The sequence below is a fragment of the Pogoniulus pusillus genome, chromosome 10 (genome assembly GCF_015220805.1).
Source record: "Pogoniulus pusillus isolate bPogPus1 chromosome 10, bPogPus1.pri, whole genome shotgun sequence".
Taxonomy (NCBI): domain Eukaryota; kingdom Metazoa; phylum Chordata; class Aves; order Piciformes; family Lybiidae; genus Pogoniulus; species Pogoniulus pusillus.
In genome coordinates, this window is record NC_087273.1 from 28,334,463 (window position 1) to 28,353,161 (window position 18,699).

General features: G+C 42.6%; 1 protein-coding gene across 1 annotated transcript in view; it reads right to left on the minus strand.

Annotated features, from left to right (window-relative positions):
• LOC135178814 (dynein axonemal heavy chain 5-like) overlaps positions 1-18,699 on the minus strand; it is a 196,248-nt gene that overhangs the window by 63,014 nt on the left and 114,535 nt on the right. Inside the window, exons 61-63 of the mRNA XM_064150074.1 lie at positions 12,862-13,080; positions 9,596-9,772; positions 4,269-4,463 (exon numbers count right to left, since the gene is read on the minus strand). Coding sequence (XP_064006144.1) covers positions 4,269-4,463; positions 9,596-9,772; positions 12,862-13,080 — 591 coding nt within the window. The remainder of the gene's footprint in view (positions 1-4,268; positions 4,464-9,595; positions 9,773-12,861; positions 13,081-18,699) is intronic.

The window sequence follows — 18,699 nt, forward strand, 5'->3', positions numbered from 1 at the left end:
CTTGAGCCTAAATCTCCCCTGGTGCAGCCTGAGGCTGTGTCCTCTCATTCTGGTGGTGGCCACCTGAGAGAAGAGAGCAACCTCCTCCTGGCCACAACCACCCCTCAGGTAGTTGTAGACAGCAATAAGGTCACCCCTGAGCCTCCTCTTCTCCAGGCTAAACAATCCCAGCTCCCTCAGCCTCTCCTCGTAGGGCTGTGCTCAAGGCCTCTCACCAGCCTCGTCGCCCTTCTCTGGACACGCTCAAGCATCTCAATGTCTCTCCTAAACTGGGGGGCCCAGAATTGAACACTGCTCCAGTCGCAAACCTGCCCTCTGCTTCACCCCGGCGGCTCACCACTCCGATGACCTCCTGAGAGCCCCGGAGGATTTGCCTTGTGTCCGTGGATCTTCTCAGACAACGTGCTCAATTTAAGCCAGGCAAGCCACAAAACCCCACTGCATCATCACTACGTGGAAGGGACTATATTTTCCCTCATTTATGCTTCTACATATACTTTTGGATTGCAAGCATTGAGACTCTGACCAGCGAGTAAACTAACTCTCTTTTCTGAAGTTTGGGAAAGTTCATCTTTAATCTTTCAGCGGCAGTTTGTGCTGCAAGACTCTCCAGTTGTTTAAATTTTCTAAGACCTTTCCTGAACCATATAAATTTAACCTGACTGTAGAGATATATTCTCCAAAAATCGTTTTACCAACCACATAATAACATTTTCTTTACATATTTAATAAACTATTTGATAATTATTTGTATCAGCCTCATTACAATTCACTTCTAACCCACATTCAAGCCCATCTTTAACATCTATGTACTGTGCTAGTTTGAAGCTAGCTAGAATGTTTTGGTGAGAAGAACTAGATTACAGGCTGTGAAGGGAAAACAAGAACGATGTCTACTTCACTCATGGGTTTGCTGAGAGGTATAAGAACAAGAATCCAAACATAGATAAGGCACTACTACTTCTTCTGCTGGTGAGCTCAGAGTTGCATTTTTTTTCTCTCTCTCTCTAGCCTCTCTGCCGTCTCTCTGATTAATCCACTTTGCTTCCTAACCCCCTGGCCAAACCTCCATTCTTCCTTGGGACTGGGGTGGGAGAAGGTGGAAGGGCAGTTGGGAGCCCCTCCTGGGGACTCAGGTTCCTGGGAGGGGTGTTGTGTTTCTGTATTACCTTTTACCTTCCATATTTCTGTATATAACTGTAATTATCTGCTTGTATATTGTGCTAAGCTGTAAATATAAGCTTCATTCAATTTCCAGAGCTGGCTGAGTCTAGTCTGGCTGGTTTCCAAAGTGTGAGGGGCTGGGTAATACCCAAACCATCACAGTGTCCCCACCAAAACATCGTGTTGCCCAGATTTTTAGTCCAAATGAAAATGAGGGATGAAGTTAGTGTCTTACAGACCAACAATATAACCCTAAGAAAACCATAGCAAACTACAGTGTCCCAGATGTAAAAGCATAATCTAAACGCTTTGGTATTTAGAGTCTTGATTCAACTCTCTTCTTCTGGAATTTTACAGAGGGAGGACTTGGGTTCTTTCAACAATGTCTAAAAGCCCCTAAGTGACTGAATTTTCATCAGGAAAGCCATGTTAAGTCCTCAGGAGCTCAGTGCTTAAGCCCCATCAAGATTTACAAATTTCATAGGCTGGATATTCAGACATACTGACTACAAGGCCAGCCTGATAGTCATTTTAATCTGGTTGATCAGTTAAATGTGATCATAGCTTATAGTGTATGAATGGTGGGGAAAGAGGAAACAGTACTTAATCTACATCTGCAAGTCCATGGTGAATATGTGATATGAGAACCTTACATAGTTACTGGACCAGAGAATGGAACCTGTGTGGTATCTGGTCTGCTTCTGCATGCTGGCACATGGCAAGAGCAGGAGACGGTGCAGACCCTGTGCCAGGTAAGGGAGTCAGCTGGAGTTGCAGCTTGGAGGATTATTTAAATGATTGAGGAAAAGGTTGCAGTATGACAGAAAGAGGCAGTGTAGGTCCTTAACTGAGGAAGACTCGCTGATATCACTCCTGAGCTCAGCTTGGCAGCAATCTGAAACTCTGAGAGGGAGATGCAAGTCTCAAAGAGGGTTGAATATAAGATACATCCTTGTGTCTATTGTTTCCTGTTGGTCATTCACACCAGTATTTCTTGATCTAGTTTTGGGGGGCCATAGTAAGGTCTAATGTAATTTAGAGGAAGCTGTGTTATCTACTGTAACAGTAGTTTTCACACAGTCACAAAATGTCTAAATTCTGTGAATACAAATCATAGAATCAACCAGGTTGGAAGAGACCTCCAAGATCATCCAGTCCAACCTAGCACCCAGCCCTAGCCAGTCAACTAGACCATGGCACTGCCTCATCCAGACTTTTCCTGAACACTTCCAGGGAGGGTACTTCTACCACCTCCCTGGGCAGCCCATTCCAATGGGAAATCACTCTCTCTGTGAAGAACTTCCTCCTAACATCCAGCCTGTACTTTCCCCAGCACTTAGTCTCTCGGGAGAGACATTTAATCATATTTTCAACAAAGGAAACAAAAATTTCAAGATTTTTGAATGCTGTACATTATTTTTCTGTATATTTTCAGTATTTACTATTACTATATTGGCTTTTGAGCATATTCAACTTACCAGAAAGTGGATTTGGTGTGGGATTGCATGTAGGGCCTTTCTAAACAATGCTAGGAAATATAGATCTAGGTCAAGCTACAGAAGGTTAAGGATTTAGCTGATGACATCACCACGATGCCATCAGCTGTCTGGATGTTATCATCCTCACCTTCATTTTCTGTTACTTTTTCTTATCCATCACTCATTCACATATCATCAAGTCATTCACTACATTTTGAGTGAAGACACTATTTCATGGTGTTCATATGATTCTACAGTTGTAGAGTAGACTTCATTGATTAACAACTAATTCCTTAGTTCCATCCAGCCTGAACATATATTATGTATTTTGGTCTTTATCATAACCCAGCTTACTCTTATTGGTGAAACAAAGGATGGAAAGTAGGCTGATTAGAAAGAAAAAGAGAGAAAAAGGGGGGGAAAAAAGGAAAGAAAGAAAAAAAAAAGGTTTTAAATGGAAGAGAAACCCCAGATCCTAAACAGGATGCATTGCTAGATAGAACATGAAAAGGGTGGATAAATTAAGTAACAATTATTTTCATGACATGTATTTAATCATCAAGATGCAACCTAAATTTTGGGTTTCTGCTTAAGATACCTCAAAGATCATTATTCTTTTTCCAGTTTCCTTTTGCTTTTCTTTTTTTTTCCCCCCTACTGAAATGCTCAACCTAAAACATTACCCAGGCAGCACCAAGTGCTTGATCCTCTCTGGTCTTAATTTTGCAAGTCATGTACTTCCCTCTATGTTTCTTTTTCCCTATGACAATTAATTAAAAGATTAATCATAAAAATCATACAGCATAACAAAGAATTCCAATTTGCTTTTGAAACTGCCTTTCCAAAAGACAGCAGAGCAGTACAAGCTGTTTTACCCACACAGATAGGTCATAGATTTTGCATCAGTCTTGTTTTCATAGAATCATAGAATCAACCAGGTTGGAAGAGACCTCCAAGATCATCCAGGCCAACCTTGCACCCAGCCCTATCCAATCAACTAGACCATGGCACTAAGTGCCTCATTCAGTCTTTTCTTGAAGACCCCCAGGGATAGTGCCTCCACCACCTCCCTGGGCAGCCCATTCCAATGGGAAATCACTCTCTCTGAGAAGAACTTCTTCCTAACATCCAGCCTATACCTACCCTGGCACAACTTGAGACTGTGTCCCCTTGTTCTATTGCTGGTTGCCTGGGAGAAGAGGCCACCCCCCCCCTGGCTACAATGCCCCTTCAGGTAGTTGTAGACAGTAATAAGACCACCCCTGAGCCTCCTCTTCTCCAGGCTAAACACCCCCAGCTCCCTCAACCTCTCTTCATAGGATTTGTGCTCCAGGCCCCTCACCAGCTTTGTTGCCCTTCTCTGGACATGTTCCAGCACCTGAACATCCTTCTTGAATTGAGGGGCCCAGAACTGGACACAGTACTCAAGGTGTGGTCTGACCAGTGCTGAGTACAGGGGAAGAATAACCTCCCTTGACCTACTGGCCACACTGTTTTAATCTTTCTGTAACCGTATATCACAAACATCAGATTGGAATTACCAAGATTTAAATATCAATGTATGATCACAGGAAAAACAGTTGATGCAAAATGACATACATAAAAAATATTAAATTAACTTTTTACCTGGAGTCCATTATTCTTTTCCATATTTTTAATCCACATCTTTCCTTGACCTTGTGGATCAATCAGCAAAGGATATCTGGAGGCTTTTGTGACAATGATGCCATTCTGTATTGAAAGGTCATCATTAGGAAGACCCTGGAGGTTCCATTCACCCACTGTTGCATTGTCAATGAGCATACCAGTAAGATTCAGGTCCTAATAGAAAATATGTCATTATAAAATTAGTACCAGTCAGTGGAGTTAACATAAAATGTTTGATTGAAAATGCTTCATAGAATGGATTCAGAAGTTACTGTTCATTGTTTCCATCCTTGAAAATTCAGTGCCTACATCATTGAAGCTGAGCAATAATGAAGATGAATCCTGTGGAGGCTTTGATGTCCATCAAAGAGTGCTGGAGAAACTCTGAGGCTAGTTCATTATCTAATAAGAAGATGATTTTGGTATTGGGAAACACTTTTCTTGCTAGATAAAGAGGAAAATCTAGCAATCTTGGTCACAAAAGCTTCCTCCTTCTGTAGAGTTGTGAAGTGGCCTCCAAGGCATATGAGTGCAGGATGGCTTGCAGGAGGTTCAAATGAGAATGAGATGTGCTATGGATCCTGTGCTCAGAACTGTTCCCAGCTATACATTTTCCTAAATTTTGACTTGCATACATCAACTGACCTGATTACTTAATTCACTATGAACACTGACTGGCATCTTAAGAAGGTGCATGTGAAGGAAATCATGCTTAAAAGCATAAACCAAGTTTTCCAGATTAGAGAAGTGGCTTAATAATGATGCGAATTTAATACCAATAAACCAAAGAGGCATTTTATTTGCTTCTCCTGATTTTCACTGTAGAATTCCTATTTGTGATTTTCTCCACAAATGTGTTCAAAAAGAAACAAAATTCTGTAACTCCTGCAGAAATCACATAATTCAGCCTTTGAAGCCTAAAGCAAAATTTCAAATGCTGTGAGATTTGTGACACAATGACTGAAAGACACAATAGATTTTGTATCCCTTTGGCTTTTTACTGTGATTATTGAAGTACCTGAATGAAGAAATGCAAACCATTCTCAGAAGACAGGGAAACTTTAAGATTTGTATTTGTGAAAAGAACAGTAAAGCATTTAATAGTCAAAATTGTCAGCAACTGGAACCTATGTTTAGCTCCTTAAGTAGATGAGTAGGGTCTAAGCAGCTCTGCACTTTTTTCTTACTGGTGCAGTATCAGTCACTCTGCAACTCTGAAACTTCGATAATTTACGTGTCTAACTACACAGAGATAGCTAATTTTAAACAGATCTCTTTAAGTTGCTATGCCTGAGTGACTCATACACCCACCATCAGTTAATCTGTGACAAAGTAAGGCAGATGTCAAGCCTTTTGCTTCAACTGCAAAGCTGTTTTCTTTCCTGTGGTGCAAAGTATCAAGAGAAGCCCATATGCTGCCTTTTGTGAGTACTTAATTCACTAGGGAAAAAAAACCACCTCTTTTCCATACACTATCACTGAAATCATAACCCTGTCTTGAAAAACAGCTATCTAAACAGAATGGCAATTTAGGTTTGAAACTTCTTAATTATGACAATCTTTATCTAACCTGTTTGTATGAAAACCAAAAAGGGCTACACTGAAACAATCATAAAGTACTCCTTTAATTCTGAAGGATGCAGTTGAGTAGTAATATGGTTAAAACATCTTCATAGAGGCAGAAATCTAGTTCTTCATGCCTTGCTTTCTAAGGACATTATATATCCAAGTTCTTATCCTTATGGTAGGAATCCAGACAAATATCCCTCAAGGTAAGTAGATTTTAAGAACACTTTGTACACTGAATTGGAGAAAGGGACTGCCTGGGATGGATATATGTAGAATGACTCCCATATCACATTGGTAAAGAATCTTGCCTGAGACTAAACTGCTACTGGTATTTTATTAACAAATTCATCTTGGTCTTACATATTAATACTCATCAAAAGCTTTCAAAGAAATTTGCTGGGCAAGCCAGATTTATTCATCTTTGTAATTCATAGCATAAATTGGACTGGGCTGTGAAGTTCACTGTGTGTCAGGTCAAGGTTAATCACTGCTACAGGCAGAGTCCTGCACGTCACAACATTGAGGGGAAAAGGAAGTTAGAGAGAGAGAGAAAAAAGAATCACACCTAACTTCTATTAGATGACCAGGAAGACAAACCTCTCATGGCAGGTGTCCTTCTAGTAAAGGTTTTAAGTGTTAAATCCCCTTAGAAACTGAAAAGAAGATGCAGCATGGATACTAATCTACCTTCAACTCTCCCACAATGGTACAGACACAGCTGTACACAGGTTGCTTATTTCCTTCCAGCACTTTCCAGCAGCACTTGCTCTGTCAAAAGCTTTGACAGATGAGCACAGGGCTTATTTGGCCTTAATGCCTCCACTCCTGTACTGATGGTAAGAGAAATTCCCTGAACTATTTCTCCAGCCTTTACTGATGGAGAAAAGGTATGCAGGTATTCACAAAATCAAGTGGAAGGCAACATGGACAAGATTACTCAGGGCAGTTTTGATTATTACGGCTTAGATTCTGCCTTCAGCATGAATATGTCTTCCAGGTACAAGGAAGAACATTAGACAGACCTCCTAAAAGTCATGGAATAGGAACAACAGGAACATGGAATGGGCTGCACACCATGAGAAAAACCTATGCAACAGAGAGCTGCCAGGGCTGGCACTCCTACACTGCAGCATGCTCACTTTCACAAAGGTCATACACGATGTGACAGAGGACTGAAGCTGCATGATGGGATCCTAGCTGAGCCACAGTTTAGGCCACCATTGCCTGCACAGACTTAGGCCAGTTGAGGAGATGTTATACTGCCAGACTCACAGCTCACCACTGGCAAATGTGCATGGATGGAAGAGCTTAGACTGAAGCAAGATGAAGAGGGGTAAACCAAACTTTACAAAATCCAACACTTCAAATTAAACTACATTAAATGGTGAGAGTATACAGCAGAGTGTATGATAAGAAGGTATTAACTGATAATACACACAGGTGCAGGGGTGATATTTCCTGGTTTTAAATGTGCAATGGTCTTTTCTAGAAAAAAAGAATTAATCCATCAACACTAAAAGTGTGAAGCTTTAAAAAGGAAAAATCTGCTTAGAATCATAGAATCATAGAATCAACCAGGTTGGAAGAGACCTCCAAGATCATCCAGTCCAACCTAGCACCCAGCCCTATCCAATCAACTAGACCATGGCACTAAGTGCCTCATCCAGGCTTTTCTTGAACACCTCCAGGGACGGTGACTCCACCACCTCCCTGGGCAGCCCATTCCAATGGGAAATCACTCTCTCTGTGAAGAACTTCTTCCTAACATCCAGCCTATACCTACCCTGGCACAACTTGAGACTGTGTCCCCTTGTTTTATTGCTGGTTGCCTGGGAGAAGAGGCCAACCCCCACCTGGCTACAATGCCCCTTCAGGTAGTTGTAGACAGTAATAAGATCACCCCTGAGCTTCCTTTTCTCCAGGCTAAACAGGCCCAGCTCCCTCAACCTCTCCTCACAGGATTTGTGCTCCAGGCCCCTCACCACCTTTGTTGCCCTTCTCTGGACACCTTCCAGCACCTCAACATCCTTCTTGAATTGAGGGGCCCAGAACTGGACACAGCACTCAAGGTGTGGTCTGACCAGTGCTGAGTACAGGGGAAGAATAACCTCCCTTGTCCTACTGGCCACACTGTTCCTGATGCAGGCCAGGATGCCATTGGCTCTCTTGGCCACCTGGGCACACTGCTGGCTCATCTTCAGCCTACTATCTATCAGTACCCCCAGGTCCCTTTCCTCCTGGCTGCTCTTCAGCCACTCAGTCCCCAGCCTATAGCGCTGCTTGGGGTTGTTGTGGCCAAAGTGCAGAACCCTGCACTTGGCTTTGTTAAATCTCATCCCATTGGCCTCTGTCCACCCATCCAGCCTGTGCAGGTCCCTCTGCAGGGCTCTCCTACCTTCCAACAGATCAACACCTGCTCCTAGCTTGGTGTCATCTGCAAACTTACTGATGCTGGACTCAATCCCCTCGCCCAAATCATCAATAAAGATATTGAACAGGACTGGGCCCAGCACTGATCCTTGGGGAACACCACTAGTGACAGCTGCCAACTGGATGTGGCACCATTCACCACCACTCTCTGGGCTCTGCCATCCAGCCAGTTCTTGACCCAGCACAGAGTGAATCTGTCCAAACCATGAGCTGCCAGCTTGGCTAGGAGCTTCTTGTGGCAGACAGTGTCAAAGGCTTTGCTGAAGTCCAAGTAGACTACATCCACAGCCTGCCCCACATTAGTTTCATTATACAAATATTTTCAAGCAAATCAAGATTACTAAAATGCTGTACTAAGTAAAACTAAGAATAATGGAAATGCTTATTCCTAGACTAGTTCACTGTGTTAAAAATTTAAGCTATGAAGAACAGTAAACTAAAAAATGTATGGTGTAAATTGTCAGAAATACAAAAGATATTAAAAACCTTTCACTCAGATTCACTGTTTATAATCTAGATTACAGTTTGGAGTGAAAACATCCAGAGAGAGTACATCTTGAGTGGCAGCACATGAAACTGCAGTTGTAAAAGTGGAAATAGAGGAAAGCTTGGTAATGCCTTGGAATTTGGTTGGGGCATAACTCCCACCATTTGGAGTTGGCATAATTCCCATCCTGTGGGCCTAATTTGAGAGCTCCTGCTTCAAAGACTGCCTGGAAGATGATAAAGGCATGGTAATACCAGATGTGAGATGCTATTCAATGAAGTTATTCATTGTAAGGGGGAGCTTTAAATGTTGAAGGAGACAGACAGTTAGGACTGGTGTTTTCTTCAGCATAGGTATTTCCCATTTCCAATGAATGCTAGATGGGGCTGATTTGCTTGACTTTATGTCTGGAAGTATGGATTCAACACAGTACTTGCAAAAACCACATCAAGTATAGGGGAAAAATAATACTACCTAATGGAACCTCTTATGATAAGGTAAATCTGTTTTAAGGTGGTAAATTTTACTTTATTTCCTACATTATGCAATTTTCTCCCAGGGCAGCTGACCTTAGCATCTTTTTCTCAGATTGGCCTATATACCAATCTTGCAATGCATGACAGTACAAAAAGGGACTTCAAACATACTGTTTTAGAAGCTCAGTCATCAACTGTTTGGATTTCCTATCCATTAAAGAATTGATGGAATGTGGCAGCCTGTACATAATCTTCCAGTTATGCACCTTTCTGGAACAGAACACTCTGCACATTACTTCTCTGTGAGGCAAAGAGCAAGGTTAGGACAGACTGTGAACACTTACTTTACTGTATGGAATCTTGCTGTTGTCCATCTCTTTCTTCCACAGTTGGAGCAACAAATTCCTGTACTGCTGATTGAAAGGTCCAGAGTAAGAGAGAAATCCAGTGGCCAGAAGAACATTTCCCACTAAATTCATAATTTGATTTTGAAAGTTTTTGCTGCTTGCCGTCCAACGAAGCTGTATGTAAAATATTATGAAGTCAGATTAAGGAGGCACAAAAATAGCATGAAGATCTAACTTGGGACAAGGGGTGATGATTTTAAGCTAAAGGAGGGTAGATTTAGAGTGGTAGAAGGAAGAAATGTTTTGCAGTGAGAGTGGTGAAACCGAACAGGTTGTCCAGAGGTGTGATAGATGCCTTATCCCTGGAATGATTCAAGATGAAGTTGGAAGGGACTTTGAGCAACCTGACCTAGTTAAAGATGTTCCTTCTCAATGCAGGGGGTTTGGAGTAGGTGACCTTTAAAGGTCTCCTTCAGTTCTAAGTTTTCTATAACTTTACAATAGATGCTTTAAGGGAGGATTTAAATGGGAGAAAGAGGATGACCAGCAATCATATGAGGAATTAGAGGAATGGTTTGGCAATCAAAATGTGTTGGATAATATATATAACAGAGATCTTGTAACCAGTAAACCAGGGCTAATGAAGGACCAGCCCAAGCATACCCACAGAAACAAAGAAGTCCCTACCAGTCTGAATTATGGAGACAGCTTTCATACTGTTTCTGGGAAATTATCACAGCTGGCCATCTCTCTGAAGTGCTTGTACACTAATGTGCACAGCATGGAGGACAAGCAAGGATGCATGCAGTTATGTCATGTGGGTAATGGGGAGGTGGTGAGAATGTTTCCACAACTGGAGTACTGAAACAGGTGTATACAGTCTTGTTGGGAAGGACAGGTTGGGAATGCGAGAAGAGTGAGACAGCAGCAGTAATGCATGGACTTCTGCATTTGGGACTCTGAGACAGACAAGGAGCCAGCTGAAATCTTATTGTTAAGGATTAGAGGACAGACTAAGGCAGATACTGCTGTGTGAGTAGCCAAGGACTAGAATGGGTTGCCAAGAGAGGTTGTGGAGTCTACATCTTTGGAGATATCCAAAATCCAATTGGACAATGCCCTAAGCAACCTGCACTGTTTGACCTTGCTTTGAGTCAGGCGGTGGGGCTGGGTTGGGTTAGATGATCTCCAGAGGTCCCTTCCTATCTCAATTATTCCATAATTCTATGATTTTCTGAATATTATTTTTAAGTTTGACTTATTCTTTTCACAGTTGTTTCACTCTAAGCACAAAATATGGAATCTTAGCCAGGAACTACATGTTTAAACTTAGGAAAGACACATTTAACTCAGTGTCAGTGCTGGCCAAGACTCCAAGCGCCATATATAGTTTTTAAAATTATTTTTAATGACTTTTCAAAAGTGGAATGGAACAACAGTTCTCACAAGAGCTCACAGCACATGGCTTCAGAACATCTACAATAAAACATGGTAACTCCTTATTTCGGTGGTGTGCTTCAATTTATGAATTCACTAAAAAATAGAATAAAGTAACATTTCCCCAAAGATCAGTGCTGGGCCCAGTCCTGTTCAATATCTTTATTTATGACCTGGACGGGGGGATTGAGTCCAGCATCAGTAAGTTTGCAGATGACACCAAGCAAGCAGCAGGTGTTGATCTGTTGGAAGGTAGGAGAGCCCTGCAGAGGGACGTGGACAGGCTGGATGGGTGGGCAGAGGCCAATGGGATGAGATTTAACAAGGCCAAGTGCAGGGTTCTGCACTTTGGCCACAACAACCCCAAGCAGCGCTACAGGCTGGGGACTGAGTGGCTGGAAAGCAGCCAGGAGGAAAGGGACCTGGGGGTACTGATAGATAGTAGGCTGAAGATGAGCCAGCAGTGTGCCCAGGTGGCCAAGAGAGCCAATGGCATCCTGGCCTGCATCAGGAACAGTGTGGCCAGTAGGACAAGGGAGGTTATTCTTCCCCTGTACTCAGCACTGGTCAGGCCACACCTTGAGTGCTGTGTCCAGTTCTGGGCCCCTCAATTCAAGAGAGATGTTGAGGTGCTGGAAGGTGTCCAGAGAAGGGCAACAAAGCTGGTGAGGGGCCTGGAACACAAACCCTATGAGGAGAGGCTGAGGGAGCTGGGGCTGTTTAGCCTGGAGAAGAGGAGGCTCAGGGGTGACCTCATTGCTGTCTACAGCTACCTGAAGGGAGGTTGTAGCCAGGTGGGGGGTGGCCTCTTCTGCCAGGCAACCAGCAACAGAACAAGGGGACACAGTCTCAAGTTGTGCCAGGGTAGGTATAGCCTGGATGTTAGGAGGAAGTTGTTGGCAGAGAGAGTGATTGGCATTGGAATGGGCTGCCCAGGGAGGTGGTGGAGTCACCGTCCCTGGAGGTGTTCAAGAAAAGACTGGATGAGGCACCTTGTGCCATGGTCTAGTTGACTGGATAGGGCTGGGGGATAGGTTGGACTGGATGATCTTGGAGGTCTCTTCCAACCTGGTTGGCTCTATGATTCTATTCTATGATTTTTTATTTATGCATTTTGAAGTACAACTATCCAAACAAACGCTGAAGTCTATTAGGACACATAGGTTGAAGCTGAAGCTTTCTTCAACTCTGACTCTGTGCGATAAAAAAAGGAGTTACCAAAGCAAATAATCAGTTGAAGGGAAGAAAAAAAAAAGAGAGTATCCCTCTTCCTCTAGAAACCTCAGACTGAAGCCAGAAAAATCTGCATAGAAAAGGTAAGTCTCATGCTCAGTGCAGAGGATGGTGATTAGCCCATAATTCTGTAAAAGGCTCCATTAGAAATTTGATCTTCACATATAATTCAGGAAATTAGACAAGCTTCAAACTCCTATTCTTGTATACTTGGTGAGGAAAAGAGTAATCCCTCTTATAAATATTTTAGGGTGATTATTTAGGTTAAGCCTAATTCCTCATCTTACTAAAGCTCAAAGGAATTTGGCTCCTTGGTTTAAATCTGAAATTTATCCCAATATGAGCTTTATGATATGACATAAATCTTCATAAAGAAGAACTGTTAGCACAAGAAATTCTTTTACTTTGTTAGATATATTAAGTTCAAGTAAAAAAAAATACCTAAAGCTAAAATAAAGTGTTATCTGATATCAAGATGTCACTATGCCTTTAATTTCTTGATCATTATGGAGTATTCTCAAAACTCAGCACCTCCTTTGTGTAGAATCATAGAATCAGCCAGGTTGGAGAAACCTACTCATATGTGCTAGTACCTTTTCTCCACCTAATCCATCAATCAGAGCTGTGGCATTGTTCATCTTCTTTCTGCATGCCTCGGCATCATCAAGTAAGGCCTTCTTCTCTTTCATGGCACTATCATACATGGCTTGTACTTGATCTAGTTCCATTTGCTTCTCATCCAGCTGAATTTGTGCATTATTCAGTTCTGTCTGAGCAGCTGCAAGTCTTCCCTCTTGCAAGGCTAGATTTGCCTACAAGCATTTAAAAGCAAAGAGCAGTTAATACCTACTATTTGGCAAAAGCAAATAACATTCACTTAATGGTACTTTCTGTACTGTACTGGGTACTTTTAAAAATAATACATGTTTAAGGTGAGAGCAGGTTTTTTTTTTTTCCCTCTTCAATATTTCAACCTGAAACTGGAACACAACCATAACACTAAAGTTATTCAATGCAATCTTAAAACATTTTAAGAGTATTTTCAGAATGATCTACTGATCACAAACTACTTGTTTGAAATCACAGTACACAATACACTTGAAGTAGCTGATACCTGAGGCAGCCCATACAATGTTTCCTGTAATATATTCTCAGTGCAAAACAAAATTAAGACTGGATCGTACCATGGATTATATAATAGTAATAATGGTAATGGAAACTACTCTTCTACAATAAAAATGCAACAAATGTATTTTTTTTTCTCCTCTGGAAACTGAAACTCTAGAGACTTTTCTCACATCTCTATATAAATCCAAATGATGAGTTGCAACATTTAAATGTGGCCTCTTAACTTCTGTATTCCCAACATGGACCAAGAAAATGTTCTGTGAATTCAGAATGTTTGCAAAGGATTAAGACTGACAAAGTTCTTATGAAATTCACACTTCCAGATAAAGGCTGCTTCCATTTACTCTGAATATTTAAAACAACTTGTTCAAATATCATATATATATTTAATCCCTTTTTCTGCTATAAGAATTATGAAAATTGAAATAAAAACTCAGTAAAAAATGTTTATTACAAATATGACACTTGGCAGTCACATTGAATCACATCAGAATAGTAAGAGTACTCTTAGTTTACTCTTAGTAAACAGCACAAGCATCAGGAATGGTGTGGTCAGCAGGAGCAGGGAGGTCATTCTGCCCCTGTACTCTGCACTGCTTAGACCACACCTTGAGTACTGTGTTCAGTTCTGGGCCCCCCGGTTTAGGAGGGACATTGAGATGCTTGAGCGTGTCCAGAGAAGGGCGACGAGGCTGGTGAGAGGCCTTGAGCACAGCCCTACGAGGAGAGGCTGAGGGAGCTGGGATTGTTTAGCCTGGAGAAGAGGAGGCTCAGGGGTGACCTTATTGCTGTCTACAACTACCTGAGGGGTGGTTGTGGCCAGGAGGAGGTTGCTCTCTTCTCTCAGGTGGCCAGCGCCAGAACAAGAGGACACAGCCTCAGGCTGTGCCAGGGGAGATTTAGGCTTGAGGTGAGGAGAAAGTTCTTCACTGAGAGAGTCATTGGACACTGGAATGGGCTGCCTGGGGAGGTGGTGGAGTCGCCGTCCCTGGAGCTGTTCAAGGCAAGATTGGACGTGGCACTTGGTGCCATGGTGTAGCCTTGAGCTCTGTGGTGAAGGGTTGGACTTGATGATCTGTGAGGTCTCTTCCAACCTTGGTGATACTGTGATACTGTGATACTGTAATCAAAGTTTTCAATCTATTTCAGATCATATAGCAAAGCAGTAATACATTCATTGTATCAGTTTGATTTGTAGGCTAATTAATCATATGTGATGAATCATGGTTGACTGCACAAGAATGACTGCTAAAGTACCAGGATGACCAACCTATGTGAATGCTCAGGGCAGAAAGACTATTTGTATCAGATTGCCTATGAAATCATCACTACTTGCTCTCTTCTTGTCTTTCTAACTCCAGTTTCCAAAATTACATGGGTACAAACATGGCTTTCCTATTGGCATCCCTGGCAAGCTGGCTGGCAGCTTCCTGTGCAGAGATCTGCCACGAGAGCAGGAGGCAACTTCTTCTGCCAAGGAGAATTTTCCACACAAGAAGGTTATTATAGACACAGGCAGCTTGAGACAAAGATTTCCAGCCAATTACAGGTGGGAAGAAAACGTGTCTCTCAACCACAAAGAACCACTGTTGCCATTCTAATTTTAGTGGCATTGCTATGTGAACAAGCTTTACAGCCTTCATTTCATGCCTCTGACTCTCAGAGCAAAGCAAGGACTCACAGTTTATTCCAGTTGGACACAATGTGAAAGCCTGAATAAAAGGATTTTAAGGGAATGAACGACAAGGATTTGAGACTTGAGATCCACACTCTTATCTCTGCTCCCAGAGAGATGGGAGCTATGCTAGCACATGCCTAGACTTGTGTGAGAGCAGCAGCTTCAACCTTTTCTTGCCACTGGCATTGTGGGTACCACACAGACAATCCTCTCAACATCTGCTCCAGCCCATGCCTTTGCCATCATGCAGCAAGTGGAAACAGCACCTGTGCCAATAAGGGCCACAGACTAAATTACTATATATTTATTTTGTCTCTTCCAAGATGCCTTCAGAGAGGACTCCATAGCAGGTGGTGAGATGGTCCTCGCCCATTTAATCTTTTTGCATACTACATAAAACTATGTAATTACAGTCCACAGCTACACTGTTAAATTAAACATGGCACTGATGTTAACTAGCATGAAAGGTTAACTAGCATTAAGCTCTCCCAGCCCTAAAACAGTACACTTGCATGCAAACAGACTCATTAAAATTGCTCCTCAACCAAGGTAGTTCCTGAAACTTGCCCAGACATTGCTGAGAAAATGCTGCTCAGCAAAGACCAAATTCACACCAGGGATCATTCAAACAATATAACAATGTAGATGATGACTTTCTAATGTCAAGCAGATTCCCTGGTACTGTTTAGTTTATTAGAATTGGTGTAGCCATGGGTTTCATGTTGATTTCATTGCAAACTCAGTTTTGCAAAGCACCAAGTATATCTCATCCTGATCCAAGAAGGCATTTAAGTATAATGGCTTCACCAATAAAAAAAATCACACCATTCCACCACTCAGTGCCATCCCTGCTCTTGGGTGGAATGCCCAGATCACTCTAAAGAGCAGATATTGCTCAGTATATTCAGGAAAAGTTACAAGAAGTAAGAGGAATCAAAAGGAAAAAAAAAGTGTCTGAAACTTCATAGCTTACCACAGGTATGGAAGATTTGGAGCTTTCCTATCATATCTCTTGATTCAGGAATTTTAAGCTTTTCAAGTTCACTGTTCTTACAGCCCATTGAGCACTTACTACTGCTGGACCAGGCCAGGACCAGTGCTTTGGACACTCTGCTCGTGAGCCTCTGTGGATGTGCTGAGTGACCACCCTTCCCTTTTCACAGCATCACAGAATGCCAGGGGCTGGAAGCGACTCCGAAAGATCATCCAGTCCAACCCCCTTGCCAGAGCAGGATCACCCAGAGTAGATCATAGAGGAATGCATCCAAGTGGGTTCTGAGTATCTCCAGAGAAGGAGACTCCACAAGCCTCCTGGGAAGCTTATTCCAGTGTTTCATCACCCTCAAAGTGAAAAACATTTTCCTCATGTTTCCATGGAACTTCCTATGCCTCAGCTTCTACCCACTGGCCCTTATCCTGTCATTGGGCATCACCAAGCAGAGCCTGGCTCCATCCTCTTGACACTTGCCCTTTACATATATATAAACATTAATTAATGAGGTCACCTCTCAGTCTCCTCTTCTTCAAACTAAAGAGCCCCAGCTCCCTCAGCCTCTCCTCCTTTTGCCTCAGTCCCATCCTGGGCACATGACATCTGACTGACAACACTTCATGGAAATGCAACCTCAAGCTGCATATTTTTGACACAGATACTCCACTGGGTTTGTATCATCTTTCTCAGAGCCTCAGTATCATGCTAACTTTGGATTAATCATTGTTTAGGGAAACATGAGGAGAGGCAAACACACACATAGGTTCTGCAGACATTCCTAAAATAATGTTTTCTCTTACATCTAAACAAATTATATGCATGCACATACATGCAAACAGGTCCATGAACAGTGACATTAATAATTCCTTGTCCTCAATTTCTTTGCTTACTCTGACCATTCTTTGGGAGTAAAAACAACCTTTGAAAGGAATAGGGAGAGGTCATGCTTCTTATTGGCTTTTTACAGACTCTGCTAGCTACTGAAACATTCATTTTGTCTGTTCAGCCACATATACTGACTTAAGTCTGTTTTGTTAGATGATCTAAGCCTCCTCTTCACCCCCAGAGTATATGCTTTCCTTCCACAGTTATTGTGAGCCTTGAATTCAGACTTGAATGCTTGTTTTCCTGCCCAGTGGGCATCACCTTGACAAGGACGCACTTATTTAAGCGGACGACCATCAAATTTTGCCATTCCTTGATTGTTACCTCTTCCTCAGGTGCAAGATTTCCTATTACTGCCTGCTGTGGTTTTTAGTTCAGCATGAAGACAACTGAAAGCAGAAAGGGCAATATAGTCTCACATTTAAAATGGAGTTTGATGGAATAATCCTCGGTATGGAACAGAATTTACAATCCATAGACAAATTCCCCTTGATCATCATAGCAGCCTAAGGAAAACTTGATTAAAATCACCAGAGACAACTCTAAAGGAAATTGTACCCCTATACACAATATTTTAATCGTAGGCTGTGGTAGTTAGAGGGATCCTAGGTCCCCTTTAACAAAACCATAGGGACGGAGGCCCATCCCAAGGGGATGGACCTGCTCATCCCAGGATATCATGATTTTGTTATTCCATTTCATCTTCCAGCATCACAGCTTGGCTGATCTCTTCCCCTTCCCTTCCCTGCCTTTCTTCCCTTCAGTTCTCTGAGCAGCACACACTTTTATCTCAGGGTTCGTGGGGCAGATGGCTGACAGGGAATTGAGCCACTGAGTCCTAGTATGTCCCAGCTGGGGAGGGCAGTTTTGGCCTGCCCTCAGGCTCAGTGAGAGTGGAAGGGGTGGAGGATTCCAGGAGGCCAGTTTGGGTTTATTGGGTTTTGTACTTATTCTACTTGATTTCCTTTTATATGTATATATACTCCTGTAAATAGCCTTTCTCTTTGAACTTCCAATCAGTGTGCAGTATCCTCCTTCTGACCCCCGGAAAGGGGTAAGAGTCATTTCTGTCCTCCAGTCCAAGGTATGCCCCCAAACTGGGACAGAGGCTAACAGAATCACAGCAAAAGCCAGGCCTTCTTCATTCTGCTGTTATGTTCTTCAACTGATCAATAAATAGCAGGTGGTGTTTCAGAATAACCAGGTTAATCCAGCAGGCTTCTTTACCAGCAGGTATCCCGTTAGAGAGGAACAGCTCATGGTCCCACTGAAGGCTCCTAGCAAAGCAGCCCACACAGTGACCACTGTATGACAAGCAACTACACAGCTTTGTATTTGCAGGCAACATTTGCTTATACTTTCCATGATTGATTCTAACTTACAGCCTTTAGGTTGCAGGCCTAAGGCATTTAAAGAATGTAGGAGTCCATATATTCTTTAATTGATGATCTGGATTGAGTCCAGCATCAGTAAGTTTGCAGATGACACCAAGCTAGGAGCAGGTGTTGATCTGTTGGAAGGTAGGAGAGCCCTGCAGAGGGACCTGGACAGGCTGGATGGGGGGGCAGAGGCCAATGGGATGAGATTGAACAAGGCCAAGTGCAGGGTTCTGCACTTTGGCCACAACAACCCCAAGCAGCACTACAGGCTGGGGACTGAGTGGCTGGAAAGCAGCCAGGAGGAAAGGGATCTGGGGGTACTGATAGATAGGAGGCTGAAGATGAGCCAGCAGTGTGCCCAGGTGGCCAA